The sequence below is a fragment of the Serinus canaria genome, chromosome 1A, assembly GCF_022539315.1.
Source record: "Serinus canaria isolate serCan28SL12 chromosome 1A, serCan2020, whole genome shotgun sequence".
Lineage (NCBI taxonomy): Eukaryota > Metazoa > Chordata > Aves > Passeriformes > Fringillidae > Serinus > Serinus canaria.
The window spans coordinates 29756859-29779006 of record NC_066314.1 but is presented as its reverse complement, the minus strand read 5'-3'; the positions used below and the strand labels follow the sequence as shown (position 1 = coordinate 29779006).

Sequence of the window (22148 nt, the reverse complement as noted above, 5' to 3'; positions counted from 1 at the left end):
AACCTGGTGCCAAACTTCTGCTGAGAACTGCCTTAATACGTTAAGGACACCTATTCTTGGTCATACGCCTTAGAGGGAAAGCCTGTTTCCCTCATTAGATCAACTGATGAAATTGAAAACACAGGGAGCTTTCAGACTCAAAGTCCATTCAACCAATCTAGGCCCAAAAAATTTGTTCATTTTTCCAGCTATGTTTAAATCACGATAGAACCTCTGGCTCCAAACCATGCACCTCTTAATCTTTGGATTGCACTGCTTTTGGCATCATATGGCATGACTGGACTTACAATCAGTTCTCTTTTCATGGGAATGCAGAACTGAGGGGGACAGAGCTTATTTTTGTTAAACCATTTGTCTGAGTCTATATTGGAGCTCAGATTTGGTTTTGGGAGGGAACTCTGAAACCAGCACAGCATAGCTGGTGCTGGCAGCAAGCAAGCAGAAGGCCTGGTCACACTGGAGCAGGTTGGGTTCCCACAGGTTGTCACCCAGCCTGAGCTAAAGCAGTCTGAGTGCTCCACAGGAAACTCTAAGAATTAAAAATTACATCCCCTCACTTGCCCTCCTGCCTTCACAATCAGGCCAGCCTGAGGGCTTTAATCACAAAGCCTACATGGGTGGGAAGGCTGGAGGGTTAGTTGTGGGGGTTAATCACGGTCATTATGTAATTGGATAAAATTCTACAGTAAATTCTGTAGTATTAGAGGCAAATCACAGATAATTAAATACTTATCCACAGGCCTATATTGCCATTAAGTGAATAACATTTGTCACTGGATATGTATCTCCTCAGATGACATTATACCAAATATTTCAACTGGGAAACTAAAGCACATGTCAAAGAGCCCCTTTGAAAGCACACTCTTCAGACCAAGTCCAGACAGGCAGTGCAAGATGTAGCTCTGTTGTCACAGAGATAAGAACAGTGTGGGAGCAAACAGGTATTTCTCCTAGAACTTACTTTCCAGGCCCTTTATTATTGTGCAAGATTAATGCATGCACATTATTCAAAAATCCAGACTGTCAAATGAAAGTGTGATCAAGCTTGGGTGGTGTGTTCTGGGGAGGAGCATTTTGAAATAGGGCTCAGCTCAGAGAGCAAATAGCTCCGGTAACTGAGATGTTTGCCCTCAGTGTGCTCCAATAAACTGATTTACCTTTCTTCTTTTTTTTCCCCTTTTTTTTTTAAGAGCTGACGCAAGTTTGTCAAAGGGAGTTGTTGGGTGTAGCAGCTGTTGATTGGTTCATCCCATACACTCCCATTTGTCTTTAAATCACTGTTCAACTGCTCTAGGTTGCATATGAGTAAACTTTTTCTTACAGGTGCGATTCCTAAAAGATATAACCTGTGTAGCAAGTGAGGAAAGGAACCTGCTTAACTCAGAGGTAAACTTTTCTTCTTTATAAAATTTTATCAATGTATTTTAGACACTGGCCATAACTTCAGGAATTGGGAATTATAAATTTAATTAATCTGTAAATATAAGTACAATATGAAGGATGGGCTCCTTAAGATTTACTGACATGGTAATTTGTACTGGCAAATATCTTTGGTATTTCTTAGGAATGAAATTTAGCCTTCTCTTTTGTACAGAAAATCAAAACCTAAGCAACCACAGATTGGCAAAAGTATTCAAAATTTCCCAGTCAATTAAGAAATGAATGATTGCTTTCCTCTGCAGCCCTTGGCTATCTTCTGAGAAATTTTTTCCAGGCTCTTGAGTTACTTGGCTAATATTTCTTTGAACAAATTAATTTGGGAAAGTGGGCTTTACATTTTAAATATTTATTTCACTGCTGCAACCCTCATTTCATTTTGAAACATAGATAATAACCTTATAAAGTCACTGTCATGAAGACAAAGAATCTGGCAAAATCTGCTACGTTGGATACCGTGACAGAGATTACAAATGTTGATATTGCAAAACCCATGAAAGTGTTAGTCATGTCTGTGACCCAGCATTATTTGTCCAGTGGTTGTCCATTCGCCTAATGTTCTAACTACAGACTGGACAGAAATCAATAACCTTGTGAAATCAGGGGCCAAAAATTTCATAATTTTCCAAATCATTGCTGAAAACAATTTCTTCATAAATGATGCAGAACAGTACCCTATACTTGAAGAGGAAAATTTGTTTTATAGAGATAAATAATTGCCCTCTAATAATAGGTGAATTTCTTTTGCAATGAGTATTTCCATTTTAATACTATACTTTGGGAAAAATCTTTTCTGTTCAGCCAAATGCTACAAGAGGCAGCAAAAACATCATTGTAGGGAAGGCAAGTTTGAGGAACACTAGGAATCTAAGAGATTTCTCTTGTATGTTTTGGCACCAAAATCACATCTCTGAAACAGAAAGCATTAAAACCCAGAGAAGTTAAAGCAGATGAACTTTGGTGGTTTTACTCCAATATTGCAGGCAAAGCTTCTGGCAAGGCCCAGGCCTGACAAACTTTGGTGGTTCTGCTTTCACGCCATCCCTGCCCTGGTTCCTGGCTGTCCCCCCAGGAGCAGAAATCCAGCCAGAATAAATACCTGAAAGGGTGCAACTTTGAGCCCAATGTCAGTGCATCCCCTTTATCTAAATATCTTGCAGGCTGAATAACAGCTCCAGAGGTACAAGGTCACCCCATGTCCCCCTCAGGTGAAGAAGTGACAGCTCTGCCTCTTCTCTTCTACTTGTGAGGAGAACATGCCACCAGTGCCTGTACATCTTCAAACCCCTCCATATCCACAGTGCTAGGAACATGAAGATATGGATTGCTACCAACTAAGGACCAGCCCTGCCAAGTTCTACTGAAGTTCAAAGGCACCATTGGTCATACCCACAGTTATTAGTGTGGTGTTTTCAGGATTCAATCTAACAGCAAGCCTGTTTTATGGGTCTCACTCTCCCCACATTTATGCCAGTGGCTTTCTGCTCATGGTTTGCAAACCTCTGGAGTTCTACCAACCTCTCCCTAAAAACTTACGACTGCAAGAAAGCAGATTCTCCCTAGACCTAATTTTGCCTCCTGAATCTTTGTACTTTCACCAGAAGAATTTTAGGAATTCAAGACTAAAAACAATAAAATAAATTAGAAAATCATTGCTTTATGCAGTGATTACACAGCCTCTTGTGATGACGCCCATAAATCAGACGACTTGTGTAAATGTTTGACAGGGCAATGTCCAGATGATTCTTATGCTGTAACATGTATTTTCAGTCAATTTTTCCATATTGTTTGCTGTGCTGCACAAGCTTTCATCCTCAGCCTAATCTTTGTGCAGCTTAACTCCTGGCAACTTTTTTGCTTACTTTTCCTTCATTTACCATCTCTTTGAAGATCTGTATTTTTTGGACTGCCACTTCTGGAAAAGACATTTTTCCAACAGCAGTTAGGCAGTGCACACAGATGAGGTTTTACCCTTTACCAGAACAGGGATAAGCCCAGTTAGATTTGTTTGCCTGACTTCTACACCACAGATTAAAAATAAGCATCAAGAATTGGAAAAACTCTCTTTCTCAGACAGGGCAGTGTCTGTGTTTGAAGACAGGTCTGTGAATGAAACCACAGTTGTCAGGGCTCTGTTGGGGGTGGAGGGGTGAGGAGGGTGTTACTGGTTTTTTATCTCATGGGGTTATTCATATCCTAAGCGAGTAGAATCCCCCAGGCGCTGGAATGTGAGTGCCAGCAACTCTGCCCTGATGCCTGAGTCACTCATCCCCTCACACATACAAACACTCTGTGAGGCAGCAGAAAGAATTAAAGCCAGCCACTCTCTCTGGTAGGAAATTTCCTAATTCTCTGTGATATGGCTTCTCCTTTCCAGTTGTCTGGTCTGGCTGAATGCTTTTAGCAAGAAGCAAGGAATTTGACATTAATTTCTGCCCTGGAGTCAGTTTTAACCGCCAGGATTGGTATTTAAAGTTTATATTTGCATTTTAACCACATGTCCTCCAACATCTTGCCACTACAGATATGCTTGTAGATGTTCTTAAGAACAGCATATGATCAGTATCAGAGGATAGCAAAGGTCTGGTCATTGAGTTGGACCTACACACCCATAAATGTAAACCCAGGAGAAAGGATATTAAGTAATTACAGATTTAGTGTTGCAAAGAGCCAGATTTAAAAATTATTTGTTGCAGTGTTTTCTGATATTGTTATTATGGAATGCTGAGCTGCATTTGGCATGTCGTATTTATGAAAATTGTCATGAATCTGGCCAGCCTGATTGCAAGGCAGCAGGTAAATGCCCAGGAAACTGCAGCTGTGGCCCCAAGTGTGTGCTCTCTGATCTCTGCTCACTCCCTTCACTGGTGTCCCTTCAGCTGTGGAATGGAAATACAGAGTGCATCAAAGAGTATATTTGGGAAGAGAGAAGGATTGCAGAACTGCAGCATCTCTTGAACACAGTTTTCCTCTTGAATCTGACAATAAACAAATGAATTCCCATGTGTATCTACACAAGTCTGTAGCACACAGCTGCTGAAATCCCAGAGGTGAAGTTCTCTTTGTAAATCTGGGCCATACAGATTCATTTGGCCCATACAAGAAATAAAGAGCTAAGCATTTATTCCTATGACTTTTAAAAGGCAAGAATTTTTCTTGTGGGGTAAAGATAATAAGTCTAATATCCATGTAACAATCCTGTGTGAGACAGAGTTTCCAGTGATGGGTCAAGTAAGAATTAAACACCAGTCCCCTTAAAAACAGAAACTGGCCTATCAGAATTGCACCTCCTAATTATCAAAAAATGATCATACAGATATGCTCACCTCTGTCAGATCTCAGTGGAAGGGACAAATATACAAAACATTTAAACCTGTGACAACATTAATCTTCCAACAAATGGGAAAGCCTATATACTGCTATATTCCTGTTTTTATCAGAAAACATTTCTGCATCACCCTCCTCTAGAAACTCCAAAGCAGCAGTTCAGGAAATTATTTTCTGCTGGCTTTGTTTTTTTTCCAGATGCTGGATATCCTTTCTGCATTTGTTGGCCTCTGCACCCTTTACCATTTGAAGGGAGACAGGAGAACCAAGTGCTGGCATATAAAGAGACTTTTATGTTTGCCCAGAATTTTCCCAGTCTGCAACAGTTTCCCCTCTTAATGCTATTACAAAGATCAAACACAAACCAAACAATTCACACTGGTTTATCTAATTTGAAGAAAACTCTAATGAATTCTATTGTGTTTTGTTTGCGGAACAGAGTGTTCTGGCAGACCCTGCATGACAGAGAGGACCTGCAAGCAGACGGCACAGTGCTGTTTACCCTGAAGAAGCGAGTGTGTGTGCCGGAAAGCGCTGACCGCTCTAATGGATCGCATGGAGCTGCAAAAAGTCAACATCGAACCTGATGATCAGAGCAACAGTGGGGAAAGCCTCGAAGACAACTACAGAGAGCCAGCTGATTCAGAAAAGGCTGCAATTAACAGGTAGGCATTAATCTGTTCTGTTAAGGCTAGAAAGCCTGAACAGTAATTAATTAGTAATTAATAAATAATCTTCACTAATGGCATCTGAGAAGTTTCCCCACAGCACTGAGGCTCCCTGCTCTGTGCTCTGGCAGACGGTGTGCCCAGAACAGCCCAGGCAAGGCAGCCCAGGTCCCCCCTTGCCTGCCACCACCTGGGCTGATATTTTCAGGCTCCCAACACAGACTAAGGCTTGGCAATTTCCAACTGCTCCAGTCAGATAGTACATGTGTAATTAATGCACTCTCAGAGCATTAATTAACTCTCAGTTCAGCCTGAGCACACTGAGAGGGAATGTTCCCCAGGGCAAGGTATGGAGGGTAGAAGGGACAGCCCACCCTCAGACATTCCAGCAGAACCCCTACAGCACTAGCACCTGTGTGGCTGGAAGAAGACATCTCAAAACCAGCCATCAGTCTGTTGCTCTCAGCTTGCTGCTCCCTCCAGCACATATCTCAAACAGGGCCCTTTGTTCCCCAGACATGAAGCACGTGCTCAGCTTGTATGTTACTGGCAGTACAGATCTGCTTTCCAATATCTGCAATCAAGTGAAATTCAAAGATTACTGAATCTAAAACTAAATTCCAAATCAAAGCAAAGATGTACTAAACATGCCATTGGACATGAGAACTTTACAGGAGAACCAAGTTTCTTTTTGATGGATGTTTAAATATTCAGAGCAATGTCAATGTCAGAGGAAAGTTTCCACTGATGACAAAGGGCACCACTCAAATAAAATGTGTGTCATAAGCTTTATGTAATGTTTTCTTATTTTTCTTTGTGCTCAGTCCCTTTGCTAGTGATGATGCAGAAAGTCAGAAGTTCCTTACAAATGGATATCTGGATAAAAAGAAATTGGAAGACTATAATGAAGAATGTGTAAGTTTTATTCTTTATGAATGAATGAATGAATGAATGAATGAATGAATGAATGAATGAATGAATGGTTACAAAGTAGTTCTTATTGACCTGATTTTTTTCATAAAGTATCAGTAAGTAAAATTACTCTGGAGCCTGGCCAGCATAATCTTGGCTTTCAAAGAATAAATATATTTTCTAAGAGGAAATACAGCAAACATTTTCTGTTGTTGTATAAGTAAAATGAGTCTTTCCTTCACAAGTAATCAGAAAAATTCCTTAGATCACACTTGAGCTTCAGTAACACCTCCATGTAATCTCAGCTGAGATGTGCAGCCAGGGGGTTTGCACCCATTTTGCTAACAGGACATGGGGCTCAGAAGGACTTTGTTGTTCCTACAGCCAGGTCAATCTGTGCTACAGTGCATACATGCTTGTATTTCTAGTTTCCAGCACCAGTGTAATTGAATCTACATTCAGCTGCACTGCTTTAAAGAAAGAACCTTAATGTTTTGGCTTTATGATGCTGAGCTCTACATGGTCAGCACACGTCCAACTCACTAGACAGCTCCACATGCAAGTAAAAACACAGCACCAGCTCCTGGGGTGGGCATGTAGGTACCTCTCTGCTCAGGATTTAATGTTACTCAATTTTTAGTGAATTTGATTAAATGAAAGGCATTGTTTTATCAGTGGTGTTACAGATTTTATTAATGAATGATCACATAAAATCAAAAATATTATTTGGGATTGTAAACTAAAATTAAGACCCATGTTCCCTTTTTCTTTTCCATTTGGTGTCAGTTGTAACTCATTCATGCACCATCCCCTCTCTCCTAGGTTTTGTCCTCTTCCATTCTTTTGTTTCCAGCCCTAAGCATGCAGCACTCCTTTTGTTTCCTTGCCCCTGACAACTTTTTAGTTTCCCAAAGAAAAAAGTGCATTCTACTTGGAGACAAATTCAGTATTCTGTTGTACTCAATTTTTTAGTCTGAATATTTAAAAATCAGCAATTGAGAAATCTGTTTGAAATCAGCATGTATTTCCATGGAGGCTGGCCAGCATAGCCAGTGTAACTGTGTCACCTAAGTCATCTGTCAGGAATGCAAGCCTCCTCCTGACTGAGACAATGAAAAAGTGGGAAGAGACAAACATTACCAGCACAGCTGTCTTTGGGGTAGACTCCTTATGGTGGCAAGTGCCTCTGGGCTTGGGAACCTTGAAAAAGCTCCACCTCTGGGGATCAAGGGAGCAGTACAGGGAACACCAGCAATGAGGATAATTAGCCAATCATGCTCAGTAAAATGCAAATGAATTGCCATTTTCTGTTCTTGCACCCAACAGCACAGGGGTAGAACTTCCTTTGGAATGTCCTCGTTCAATCTCAGCAATGCCATTATGGGCAGTGGCATCTTAGGGCTCTCCTATGCCATGGCCAACACAGGAATTATCCTTTTCATGTAAGTACGTAGAAAAAGAAGTATATAGAATATAAACAGGGAACTGGAACTGAAGTTTTTATGATTAGAGAGGTATGTTAAGCTTGGTTTGTTAGCTGAAGATTCTTGCAAGATCCTCTGTAATGAAAGCATTTCAGCTTCACCACAAAGAACCATCCACTGCTGAAAATCCTTTTATTTTTTTAATATTTAGACCTCCTTTGTGTTAGAAATATGACTGTGAATTGATATTGTGCAGTCAAAAATCAGAAGGAAAGAACAGCATGATGGTCCCAAAATAACAAGGCTGCTCTTGCCAGTTCAGTACAGGAATCCAACAAGGGAATTAAATCACCCATAAATATGTTTGCATCACCCCAATTATCTAATGACTATGTAGAAATGGAAGAAGAGCATTTGATATATTCTGAAATGGCAACAGGCTTTGAGTGCAAAGGCATTCACAGATCACATGTTGCCACTTCAAGTCTGTCTGTCCCTAATGTGCACAAAGGACATCATTGGTCTGTGACTGACAAACAGCATCTACACAGAATGGCTTTTGACAGACAGTAACATATAGCCATGGGAAGCTTTTTAATCAATGGCTACCATCTGGCTCCTTTTAATGAGATGAACTCCATCAAAAATAAATTTGAGGGGTTTTTTAAATAACTGATTTTAATTTTAGCTTGAAGCCTTAATTTTAGCCTTTCATGAGACTGGAATAAACCATGTTATTACTGTGTGACAATTAGCCATTTTTGACATTACTGAAATCTAGCATGTTTTTATAGAGCTCCTTGCTTGTGGGGACTGGGTAACTATGATAACAACAGCATTTAAAATGTTACATGTAGCTTACAGTTGCTAAGAAACATCTCCTGTTTTGCCAATATAATTTTTAACTGAAAATTAGTTGTAGATTCAAATGCTTTTCTGTATAAGCACTTCATAACACCTGCACTCAGCTGGTTTGGATACAGTGTTTGCAGAGCAAAAATTGGAAGCCAGTTCTAAAACTGACATTTTATCAGAGTCAGAAAAATGTAGGATTTTTTTCTCCTCCAACTTTCCCTGAGCACTAACTGTACTAACTGATGTGTTCATAAATGATCACTGGAAAGAAAACTCTGATATGTTATGTCTCACTAACAGGGAAAAAATATTACCTTTATAGTATCTGTATTTTGAAACTCTCTTCATACTGACTGGTGGCTAAAAATTATGATGCAAGCCTAATGATATCAGCTCTGTTGGCAGTGCTAAAGTAGGGAGTAATGCTAAAGCCAAAAAGAAAGGTATCTCCCCCCACAATTCACTTTCTTTACTATGCTATTTCCTGCATGAGAACATTCTCCCTTTTGGTAAAGGAAGGAATTTTATTTAAAAGTATGGACTTGTGTGTAGATACAGTTACCCACACAGCAGTTATCCACTTGCTTGAAGCTGCTCTCTTTTTACAGCACTTGATGTTAGTGTTTGTGGGACACAAAAATCCCATCTGCTAAATGGAAACTACTGGACATGAATTCTAATTGATATGATGCTGGCAGCATCATCTAAATTTTTTGTAATTTAGTCTTCTCATGTTGCCCAAGTGCTTTCATGTTGGAAGGTTTTCTACAGGGTGAAGGAAAATAGAAGGCTCTCAAAATTCCAAAAGCAATATTTCTGCTTCCCAGCATGATTTAGCAAGGGCAACCAGGAGGACTTTGGTTTATGTGCCATGTGTCAGAACAAGGAGATCATGTCTCTGAACAGCAGCTGTATGGGTGCCCCTGATCAAGGAGGATGCCACCTTAGCAGGATGCAGTGTCACCTGAGACATGACCCCCCCCTTATCATATTGCACGAGCCCACAGCAGGAGACAGCCCTGGCCACACCAAGGTGGCAGCACTGTCTGCCTCTCTTGAAGAGGGAAACTTCAGAGGAAATTGTGATGGTCTGGTGGTCATCACCCAGGCCCAGGGCCTGAGTCTGCTCCTAGATTGTAACTGATTTATGAACCTGGCTGTCAGTGTCTACACCAAACCACGTGTTCAGGGGAGTGGAAGCTGGGCACAACCTCCTGTTCAGCCATGGGATAAAGCGCATCCATATTTTCTATCTCTGTCATGTTATTCCCTTCCTCACTACCACTTGCCAGGCTGATAACAAGATGGTTAAGGTAATAAGATATGCTGTGCACAGTGCTGTGCCCTGAAAATGTCATACAAAGCTACATTTTTTACAAGCAGTTTACAAGAAGCAGATAGCTGAAATCACATAGGATGCACCTGTTGTGTGGCAAGAACATGGCAGTAATCAGAATTATTGAACTTAGGTACCAGTATCTTCAAGCAGACTAAGACTACAAGCTAAGCTACCAGTGCTCCAAGAGCAGGTTTTCCAGTGTTGTGCCATGCTTTAACATGATGGAAGATTTCTAATGTACTCACACAGCAGGCAACTATCCTCCACTGCACAGTAATATGGCAGAAGTCAAAAGCAGTGACCAACTAAGAGGTAGCATTGAAGTTGTCCCAGTCACAATTTGGTTTTGGGTTTCATTTTTGTGGGTTTTCTTGACAGCTCTGATCAAGGAGAGATTTGAAAATGAGAAGTCAGAGGACAGGTGAGAGTGCAAAGACCAGATTCTTGCATGGAAATCTGCTTACTTTAGTGTGATCTTGTTAAGATATGAGATTTGTCCTTGTGGGTTAGCACAGAACTAGCACTTACTGGACTTCACCAAGACTTCAGGGGCAATTAGAGTGTGTAAGGTGCAACTGTACTCACACATAAACTATGGCTGACACTTATCTCTGCATTTAGCACTGGGAGACCAAAGAACAAACTTGCTGAAAGCTATTTAGGGCATGTTGAACTTCATTAGAATGAGCAAGTGTATGTTCAAATCAACTGAGTGTATCTGATGTCCTGTTTAGGATTCTGATTTCTGCTTTGCCTTGCAGAGTTTTGCTGCTCAGCGTAGCAATATTGTCACTCTACTCAGTCCACCTTTTACTGAAGATATCAAAAGAAGGAGGTAGGAGGCTGTGATTGACAGAGAGTCTCTATTGCATGCATGTATTTTACATTGGAATGCAATTCATCAACTATGTCCAATGTAGTGGCCCACTTTTTTGTTTTGGTTTTTTTTGGGTTTTTTTTCAGGATCATTAATATATGAAAAACTGGGAGAAAAGGCATTTGGCTGGCCTGGGAAGTGTGGTGTCTTCATTTCAGTCACAATGCAGAATATTGGAGGTAAGAGACAAAAGTATTCTAGCCTCCAATGCTCTTCCTACAGAACAGAAGTGATTTTATTCTCTCCTTTGTCTGGCTAGATGGCATCAGAGATGAGTCAGATACAGCATACATTGTATTGTGAAAATGGAGGACACGAGGAATTCATCTCACTTTTTTCAGCTGCCTGACACTTCAGTGTATGATGAAAGACAGTTACCTGAGATCTCTCCATGGCCAGTGAAAAGGCTTCAGTGATGGCTAAAGTGGCCTGACTGACTGTCCACAAGGAACTGGCCATTCTCTTTATTGAGTATGGCTCAGTCTGACCTTAGCATCTAGTTGAAGCATCTGCTTCAACTTGGAAAAGATTAGTCTGACCGAAAAGGAACAGCACAGGGTTCTGACTTCTCCACAAAAGACTTTTCAGTGGTTCATTTTTCAGCTGAATGAATATATTTGAATTATTCCTTCAGCTAACAGTTGGGTTGTGTTATTCCTAAAATGCATGTTTAAAGTAATTTTTGAATGTACTCACCCACAGAGATACTTCCTGTCAAATATCTATCAAATAACTTCCATCCTCTCAGAACAGGAGACATACCAATATAAACAGTGGAAATAGAGTGTACATTCATTCAACGAAGCTTTTTTTCCTTTACTATCCTGGGAGAAGCCTTTTAGAAGGCTGAAGAGCACCTGGTCTGAAAGAAAAAGGGAGTTTGTAATTTTTTACAGATTCCTTAAGGAGAGATAATTGAAACTTAAATGAAATGTGCCATTAGTCAATTAAATTTATGCAGATTTTTTGGTGATTTCTCTATTGGAACTTGCTATGTTTGCAAATCTCCATCAATAGATCAATACTGTCCTGTTATAGCAACTTTGCTACACAGACAGAGGTAGTTAACATCTCTGTACTGCAAAAGACTTTTTGATTTTGTTCATGAAAGGTGTTATTCTACGGTATTCCTTTCCTTCCTCAAGCCTGGATATCAAATTTGTGGAATTCAGAAATTAAGTATGCTTCCCTATTAAAGAGGAATGGCTGTTCCTCTAGTTTTTGTCTAGATTGATCCATAGGTCTTTAGAGACCTCTCTGTGACAAACATAAAACAAATGAAAAAAACAAATGAAAAAAAGCTTTATTTCTGGCAGTACATTTTAAATGAGATGTATAGAAGTCCACTCTTACATCAGGAATCTTGACAACGAGTTGATTTGTTTATATATAGAGAAGACACTGGAAGAAAGAAGGATAAAGCAGCTGAAAAGGTCTAGAGGAAATAAATCTAAAGTTACTACGGAAGGGGGACGGACAGCATCCATTGGAGAAAAACATGTATACAAAAAAGCAAAAGGAAAAATTAATAGTGATTTAAGTATGCTACAAATTCAGTAGTAACTGCATTGTATTCTAACACAGTATGTTAGATGTCATTCAGAACAGGTTCATAAGAATATAAAGGATTTATATATTTATTTAGTCACACTGTTATTTAAACAAAATTTCTCTACTTTAGCAAAAGCTTTTGCCTTTTTTTGGAACTACAGTTTTGGAAACTCAGTTTTCTGAAGGTGTTTTTTTTGTTTGGGTTTTTTTCCAGCAATGTCAAGCTACCTCTTTATTATTAAATATGAACTTCCTGAAGTCATCAGAGCATTTATGAAACTTGAGGAGAACTCTGGGTAGGTGCCTTTTCCCAGCCTGAACCTGAGATAAAAGTTTTTTCACTTTGATGTCAGTGATGATTATTTTTATTTTTATTCTTCCTCTTTAGAGAATGGTACCTTAATGGGAACTACCTCGTCATACTTGTAACAGTTGTGATTATTCTTCCCCTCTCCCTCCTAAAAAGCTTAGGTAAGCTTAATGCCCTGCTTAAAGTCATTTCTTAGTCCTATAAGGATTGTGAATTTCAATGTAACTGAACTATTTTGTTCTGTTTTGTTTTTCTTGCTGCACAGGTTATCTTGGTTATACGAGTGGGTTTTCGCTGACCTGTATGGTTTTCTTTGTCAGTGTGGTAGGTGACTGTTTGGGTATTGCCGCCAGACAAATACAGACTCTGTAAACCTTAAACACTTTTATACTTCATACCGTGGCAATTTTATGTTAGGATAGCCACTGCAAGTTAATCAAATCAACAACCTATTGCTGAATGAAGTCAGAATAAAAAAAAATCGGTTTAAAAACCACTTGAGAATTAAAAATAAAACAGGAAAACAGCAGAGGCAGAGTAACAACAAATATTTGCAGAAGAGGCAGAATTGGTAGCACTTGGTTTCTTGTTGCCTCTCTTTCTCGGTATCTGTTTATACTTCTGTTGGAATACCACAGATGTGTAATCTCCTGTTGTGACATTCTTCTGATAACATTGCTTACTTTTTTGTAGGTGATCTTCAAGAAATCCCAAATACCCTGTCCTCTTCCCATCATGGACCACGGGGTTGAAAACTGGACCGCCACCAATAGCACAGTGCCAATGCACCTGGTCATGTTATCAAATGAGTCACTTGGTTCTGGTGTGAATTTCATGATGGACAACACAGCTGGGCACTTCCCAAGCCTTGAGGAGCCAAAAGATATCTCCCCGAAAAGCGGTGTGGAATACGAAGCACACAGCGACAACAGTGACAAGTGCCATCCCAAATACTTTGTGTTCAACTCACGGGTAAGGGAGATTCTGTAGAACTTGTCTTCCACCACTCGTGCCACAGCTAAACTGCTGCCTGCCAAAAGTCAGAGGTACAGGCGTGACCATTCTTACTAATGGGAGCTTTATTTTACAGACTGCCTATGCAATACCCATCCTGGCATTTGCATTCGTATGCCACCCTGAGGTGCTACCAATATACAGTGAACTCAAAGAGTAAGGTTCTTAAATTTTGTCCAATACTTCCAGTTAACCATAGATAGAGATAAATTTCTACATGTTGTCCATTGATTGTTGGGATATGAACACCCACGTGAGAGTGAATGATTGCTTTCCACTGTCAGCAGATTTTGGCTTTGCTTTGGTCTTGTAGTCAGATATTTGTGACAGAACCACTGCATTGATCAATATTACTTAGTAAAGGAAGAATCTGGAAAGTCCTTCAAATGATCTGAAACAAACTGGGAAACTTGGTTGCACTGAAACAGATAATTCTGGTTTCTAATAATACCTAAATGTGTTCTCTGTCTGTGTCAGTTGCTGCTTACTCTTAAAGTTTCTTGGGATGCCATTGATTTGGGTGTCGTAAATAGCTTCTTCACTCAGCCTGCTTTGCTTAACAAATATCAAAAAACAAATATACTTGCTTAAAACAGCACAGAGTTAATGGCTGGGAAGGGCTAATGAAGTCATTTGCTGAACAGCAAAAATTGCATTACAGGAGGGTGTGCTGCAAAATTCAAGAAGGCTAAGAGCCATTACCACCTATTTCAGTAGGTTTAACCTCAGAAGCCATAAAAATTCTAATATATCTTGGGAAAATGCTTGCAGGTCCTATAAGATGAAGATTTTCTTTAACCAAAGGATTTATGAGGGAAGGATATGATCTGCAAGGGGTTCTTAAGCCTGCAGAGCAGCCCTATGTAGATATAAGAGTATGTTCATATAGAGTTGGCTGAAAACTCTTGTCTATTATTGCCAACAGACCTGTAATTCTTTTCCCTCCATTTTTTTAGTCTAAAATATACCATTTGAGATTGACATTTAGTAAATTGTGATATACAAAATAATGTGGCACATTTTTATGTTGCCACAGTAAAAGCACTAGAAAGGCAGTTTTAACACATTTCATAAATCTGTGCTGCTCTGCACAGAGTTGTAAAGCATCAAGAGCTCTATGTAACTAATATATTTGCTATGAACTTTCTATCTGGTGAGGATGTGTCAGAGAGCTAAGACCCTTCAGAGCACTTCTTGTACAAATAGAGTCTTTATAGGACTGGTGTTCTCTTTCTTTTGTACTTCAGTCGCTCCCGAAAGCGGATGCAGAACGTCTCAAACATCTCCATCACTGGCATGCTTATCATGTATCTTCTGGCTGCCCTCTTTGGCTATCTTACCTTCTATGGTAGGTCAAAACACTGTTCTCTGCAGAATTTTCCCTCACTTTTTAATGCAGACGGGCTGGTTCTATCACAGAGACTCAAGTATTAATGCATTTTCTGGGGGCCTGAATCCAAGTTTAATCAACATTCAATTACAATACTTAGTGTGTAACCTTCTGAGTGAACTGTGGGACTTATCCAACTGTCAGGCCTCACCTGTGAGACTCCAAGGCACCTACTGGGGGGCCAGTTTTGTTTCCCTTGACTTTGTGAACTCAGACAAGAAGCTGCTGTAAACTTGACTCTTGGCAAAGGCCAAGAGTACTAAATATACTCCAGTGCTCAACAGTTTTACATGACACTATTAAGTGCTATCCAATCTGTCTCTGACGCCACTAGTTCAGTTTCATCTATGCTGAAAAACAGGTGCAAATCATTCTAGTGTAAAAAAAAAATCTGGATGAGCTAAACTAACTGATAGACAAACAGAGTAGTCCCTCTATTAGCACACCATTTTGTGCAAACGCCACATCTTTTACTTTGTTAGTCCCTCCATACAACAGAGAAGTGAATGATACAGCACACTCTGCTCCCTATCACTGGGGCAAGAGGGCTCTGCTTGAGAGCTGAGACATCTGGGTGGAGGTCAAAAGGAGCTGTTACCAGCTCAGTGAGTTGTTTCATGTCACAGAAATTATTTTTACCTCAGGTTCTACATCCACTTAATGACTTTCTCAAAGTCATCTCAAAGATACTAGAGTACAAAGAATCACCTCAGAGCTGTATTACCCTCATCATCTCTGAATGATGGACTAGTATCAGTCACAGTGGGAAAATTCCTTTTTCATGTCTAGCCCATAACTTGTATCTAAAGACAGCAGCTGGGCTAAAGTTAATCTTATCTCTTATCTGACTGCAGTGTAAAGATCCTTTTAAATGTGCAAGGTACTGCTTAAGTGAGTTAACTCCTTTCTGTTTCCTTTTCATAGGAGAAGTTGAAGATGAGCTTCTTCATACATACACTAAAGTGTACACATTTGACACCCTTTTGCTGTCAGTTCGCCTGGCAGTGCTGGTGGCTGTAACCCTGACCGTGCCCCTTGTCCTTTTCCCTGTAAGTAACAGAGCTGAAATCAGGGTGACCCATTTTCTGTGACTGAATGGGATCAGCACAGATTTTAACACTGAAAAAAGTAAGCCCGAGCTTTTTATTTAAAGAGGTCTCTTTTCTCATTTCACCAGAGCATGGACCTTAGGCATTTAGGGTTGCAATTTTAAAAGACTGAAATAAATCAGTCTTTATAAATATATCAGGAATTACTTCTCTGTCTCCCTGGCTCTATCTGTATTTTATTTGTCAGAGCAGTCCTAAGTACCAAGGTCTTGAAGGTATACATATATATAAATCTCACTTGTGAGATTTTCTAATACAAACAGAGGCACCTACTATAGCATTCAAATTAAGGAGAGACACACGAAGCTCAGGTCACGCATTGTGCAGGACTCCCACACTGGGCTGCTAAAGTACAGGGACGGGGGCCCTGTGCTCACCTTACAGGCTTGAGTCTGTGGACAGGTGAGGAAACTAAATGCCAGAAAAAAGAAGTATAAAAGAGCTGCACAGTCAGTTGTCTGAGCAAAGTTTGGAACTTCTGTGTGCTCTTCACTGGGAAAAACACAGTAACCACAGTGGCAGCGATAGAAAAACACATCTAAACAAATTGTTCTGCAGATGGATAGACCCTCCTCAGAGATCAATCTCCCCCAGTGGGCAGAACTCCAGGCTCCTGAATGTATAAAACTGCCTCATGTCTTCCCTGAGCTGCCAGGCAGCAGAGGAGAAAATAGCTGATCCTCACAATTTGGTTTTGGGAGGCTGGTGTGTCATTAGTACAGCACGTACAAGGCCAGCATCATGCTGCAGGAGGGCTCCCAGCAAGCTGCATCACACCACAGTGTTCCCATCTGAGTGACCCGGGGCTCCTGTTGCTCTGTTGTCCTGGATGCAATACACACTCTGAGTAGGTACTGTTTCCAGGCTTGCTGACAAATGCCTAAGAGCAGTGATCACTGCTCAATGTTGTCTACCAAATAAAATAAAAATTAAAAAAAAAACAGGTATAAAGCACCCTGAGTGGTCAGTCCTTCTAGCTTGGAGAGCTCCAGTGCTCTGCCTTAAAAATCATGGTCAAACCAGTGGCTAAATGTTTAAATTCGTCTTAACAAATTGATCAGTCTTCATGGTAAAACAAGCTAAGGGCATTGAAGAAGCCTGTCTCTCAGGTGTAATATTTTGTATTTTCAGATTTCTGTATAATCATTTTTTAATTTGAATAGTTAGCAGTTACAAACCACAACACTGATTTGTCCATTAAAATTACTCCTGAGAAATTATCTTTTGCTTGTAAACCAGAATATCAAAGAGCTTTACACATTCTATCAGGACAGCCGTCTCAGCAGATCTTACTCTTTCAAATAGGCAGTATAACTATATCAACTACTTTTTTTAAATTAATCATCCCATTTGTATTTTCTTAAAGTAGTCAGAGTCTTTTATTAAAAAAAAAAAACTCATTGTATTGCCAGAAAAATAAATTAAGTATAGATCTGTTACCATTAGTCACTGTAAAACTTCAGTTTGATAGCTTCTTTTTAAGGGCTGTGTCACAAAAGGAATAATGCACAATATGCTGACAGAAAGCTCACAGGAATGCAGGCAGAAGTTTTTTTCTGTAATAAACCTATTTTGAACCACCTCAAAAACTGGAAAAAATATTTTAAATGTGCCTCCCCTTCCTGGTATCGGTTTACATCAACCTGAAAAACATAAAACACAAAACTCATGCTGTATTTTCAAGTGATGTACTGCACTGAGAGAACCCCATATATTTGTTCAATTGCCAAACTCACCTAAAACAGTTATATGTTACTTTAAAACAACCAAACAGAAGTGCATATGGAGCTTTTTAGAGTATAAAATATTTTTTCAATTTCTAAATATCAACGTTTAAGTTAATTTTGTTACTTGAGAATAACATCTCCAGCTACCAAATGGATTTGCTTTCGGCCTTTTTTTTTGCTTACCATCTTTTATGTTGTAAAAGCAAAAAAATCCATGATGTGTGAGAAAGTCAGTGAAGCAAAAAAGGATCCTCTGCAATAGGTTTTGGGGTTATAATTTCCCAGTGGCATTGAAAAAATGCTTCTCTTTTCAGATATGTATATGTATATATTTAATCATTAAGTACAACAGATTCCTCTATCTCTCAGAAAAGTAAATGACAGAATTCTTGTGGGATTTTCATCAGGTTCAGGAATACAGCAATTCATATTTCACTCATGCTCTTTTTTTTGCCTGCTGATTAGTACTTATAGTGGGGGGGCTCTCTGAGGATTTTTTTTGCTGATATTAGCATCTTTCAGTTGAACAGATTTCATGTCCCTGATTTTACACCCTATTTACTTGACTTTCTCCTACACTGCAAATATTTGAGTTTCTGCATTAAACTGTGAACCTAGTTCTCAAAAACCTACATCAGAGTGAGATTATATTATGGGAATCAAAGACTGATAACACATTTTTTCAGTCAGAATTTCTCACAACAGATGTAAATAATATAGACTTTTTTTTAACTGAAAGCAAAGATAAATTAATTGTTGTTTTACTTTCCCTGTTGTCTTTCATCTTGCAGATCCGTTCATCTATCAGTGCATTGTTGTTTCCCAAAAGGCCATTCAGCTGGATAAGACATTTCCTGATTGCAGCAGTAATTTTGGCTTTTAATAATCTGCTTGTAATTTTTGTCCCAACTATTAAAGACATTTTTGGATTTATCGGTAGGTTTTATAAATACTTTTTGTTGACTCTATTATCCTTTCTACAACATATTTACATTCATGGACTGAAAGTCTATCTCTGTTTGGGTCTTACAGTAGAGGAATATAAACACAAATTTAATTTAAAGGGGATATAAGGATTCCCAAACAGCTGACAGACAAAGCTAAAGCTACCCAACTTGGTTGTTACTTTGCATGAGGCACATGCTGCATACAAAAACTGGTAAGGATATAAAAACTGGTAAAGAATTCCCATTTTGACCAAAAGGGAATTTAATATATGTGGAGGAAAGGGAAATCACCTTTGGTTTTCAAGCACCTATAGCATGAAAAAATGTATTGACTTCCAAACTGCTGTGCTAGAAAAAGGAAAAAGTCACACATTTCTTTTGGCCATAACAGTTCTCTCCCTAATGCTTTCTTATGGTCAGCTTTGGGCTCTGCTCTCTCTTCCAGGAGCCTCTTCTGCTACAATGTTGATTTTCATCCTTCCCGGTGCCTTCTACCTGAGAGTTGTTAAGAAGGAACCCCTGAGGTCTCCCCAGAAGATTGGGGTGAGAGAACTGGGGGCAATTGCAAAAGGAAGGGTGGGAGGGTGTGTGATTTCCACTCTTCATAAACACTCAGGCCATTGACTTGCAACATCTGGCACTTGCTCCTGAACAGTAGTGTCTCACTCAAAATACAGGTTGGGCGTGGGATTCACGTGAGGTTTCTCAAGACAAAGCCTTTAGAGGCCTACTGCTCCCAACTCTCACCTAAGTATTTAGGATAAAGTGTGTCTTAAACCACTAGAAAAAGGGACTTACTTAATCCAATCTAAACTCCAGCTAACACCTGCATTTGCATAAACAGCACCAAGACAGTCTATAAGAAGTTGTTGGTTCATGCTAGAAGACCAGCTGTGGATTAACAGGAAGATTTGAGGTCAGGGTTAAGCAGGAAGTTGCACTGCAGAGATAAGTAAATAATAGTGAGCTCTCCTCTGAGATAGATCCACAGACCTCATATGAAGGGCTATCATTTATGCACAGCATGTGTCTATATGCCATGCTGGACTGCCACTGCAATGCCTTTCATCCTGAACATCAATAACTGTCTGCAGATTTAACTATCACTGAGGAAATGTTCTTTGAAAATGTAATTAGAAAAGTTATTGATGAAATATATATGTGGGCACATAATGTAAACAGATGGGCATATATACATCTATATATGTATGTTCACAAAAGTCATGTGAGTGTAACTGATACATACTTCTAGTATAAAAGAAATTTATTATGATGAAATTATTTCTACAATGTTTTTTGCAGCTGTTATTGTATTATATTCACATTGACTGTGAATATTTTTTCATGTGTCTTTGTTCACTCTTCATGTCGCTGTGTGTTAGGCACATCTAGGATTTCACATCCTGCACTGAGATCACATACAGTATTCATCTTTGTTTTACAAAGACAGAGTATTGTTAAGTGTGGACAGATTATGGTAAACGAAAGCTCCACTACACCAAAGGGTGACTACAAGTGTCTGGATCACTTCAATATGTACAGAAACACTGTCAGATGAGAGATATGGGCTTATCTGTTTCTCTAACAAGGATTAAGCAGATTAACTCTGAAGTTGCTCCAAATGCCAGACACTGTGACCATTGACTGAATTTTTTTCAAATTTTAACGATAACAAACAAGGTTGTTTCTTTGTTATATTTTCTTATTATTGTTCACAGTACCAATGTGGGTTGTTTTCAGATCTAGCTGTGTAAAGTCCAGCTCTCTTAGACTGATATTCACAGGACTAACTCTGACTCTTGTATCCGTATACAACATTACTTGGACTTTAGTCACATAGAATAAGCCAAACTTAGTCCATGGCTATTACACTAATGCAGATCCAGTGGGGCAATCTATGAACTACCGCCTGCTAAGTCACTTGCTTTATTAATTAAATTTCATTTTCCAATTGCAGGCTCTAATTTTCCTCATAGTTGGCATAATCTTCATGCTTGTAAGTATGACTCTTATTGTAATGGACTGGATTTACAATCCCCCAAGCTCAAGACATCATTAACCTGTGAAGACAACCAAGTGCTTTTTATAACACAAATGTTTGTATTGTGTGCTCTGAAGAACATCTGAATGGGATTGCTATTCCTAGCTAGTAACTGCACTACTTTGAAGACAGTTTCTGGTAGGGTCACAAGAACCCCATGGAGTCTACATCATCCTTGTCAATAAGGATTGTTATTTATGCATTAGGAATCTGAGTTTAGCATTTCTGGCCAGGTGAAATGAAAAGTGTGGTGCGAATGCTTTCTGTTTTCAAAACCAAAATAACATTGTACATAATCCTCAAAAATAGCTTGGTGTCACCCCTTTCAAAATCTCCCATGATGATAGTAACCACAGTTCCTAGAGCCTTGGGAAGGTAATGTCCAGAAAAGCAGGCAGTGCCTCATTTTCAGTCTGAAGGTCATGGGAGTGGCTGCCCAGGTCCAAGAGAAAGGGTTTCTGGAGGGGATCTGGAGGGTGATTCCTCCTTGCCTGGCAGACTGAACTGCCTATAAGAAAGACAGTGGCTTTGACAAGCCAGTGGACAAAGCTGAGTGTTAGATTTGTTGCCCAGATTCACCACCCAGCTATTGTACAGAATAAAGCTCTCTGACACAGATTCTCTGTTGGGGCAAGTGCTGGAAGAACAGTAGAATATTCTCATTTTGTTTTTAAAGATGCCTGTGCTGGAAATATCAGCCATTTCTGCAGCATTTTTTTTTCTTTAATTTTTAATTATTGTGTGAGCTTACATCACTGAACAAGTTGTATCCTCCATAAAAACTTGTCTTCCACTCTCACAGGAATTTAAGGAGACCACAAGGTGTGGCAAAGCACCCTATCCAGTATTGTTCAGTACTTGTGTATTTGATAAATGTTCAGTGCAGGAAACTGTAATTTGCTATATATAAAAATATATGTATTTATGTACATAATTTTTTGTTTTCCTCTAGTCATAAAAATGTTATCCTGTGGTATATGATTTTTGTTTTTTTTATGTGTCACTCTGTTTTCATAGCCACACACTTAATATTATTTTGAAGGAAACATATCTAATTGGTGGGTTTGTAAAAGGTTTTTTTTTATTCACCAGTGGTTGAAATATACCTTTAGCAAGCCCTAACTGCTACCTGTGTAAAAACACATTCATATGTTTGCTACTTACGTTATAATAAATTTCGAGATGTTTTCCTCTTGAGAATTCTTAATACATGTCTTGAA

General features: G+C 39.3%; 1 protein-coding gene across 2 annotated transcripts; it reads left to right on the top strand.

Moving 5' to 3' along the window:
- Window positions 1-1269: 1269 nt before the first annotated feature.
- Window positions 1270-22135, top strand: SLC38A4 (solute carrier family 38 member 4). Of its 2 annotated transcripts, XM_009095041.4 has the most exons (16): window positions 1270-1386; window positions 5204-5429; window positions 6257-6347; window positions 7671-7786; window positions 10724-10797; window positions 10926-11018; window positions 12605-12686; window positions 12779-12861; window positions 12966-13024; window positions 13394-13672; window positions 13791-13870; window positions 14962-15062; window positions 16029-16153; window positions 18732-18876; window positions 19333-19430; window positions 20845-22135. In XM_009095041.4, the coding sequence occupies exons 2-16, from the start codon at window positions 5311-5313 to the stop codon at window positions 20944-20946; spliced, it is 1647 nt and encodes a 548-aa protein (XP_009093289.1). In that variant the 5' UTR covers window positions 1270-1386; window positions 5204-5310; the 3' UTR covers window positions 20947-22135. The 2 variants fall into 2 exon arrangements, with proteins under 2 accessions (XP_009093289.1, XP_030094016.1); XM_030238156.2 differs by lacking the exon at window positions 1270-1386 and having other exon boundaries at window positions 5199-5429.
- The last annotated feature ends 13 nt before the right edge of the window (window positions 22136-22148 follow it).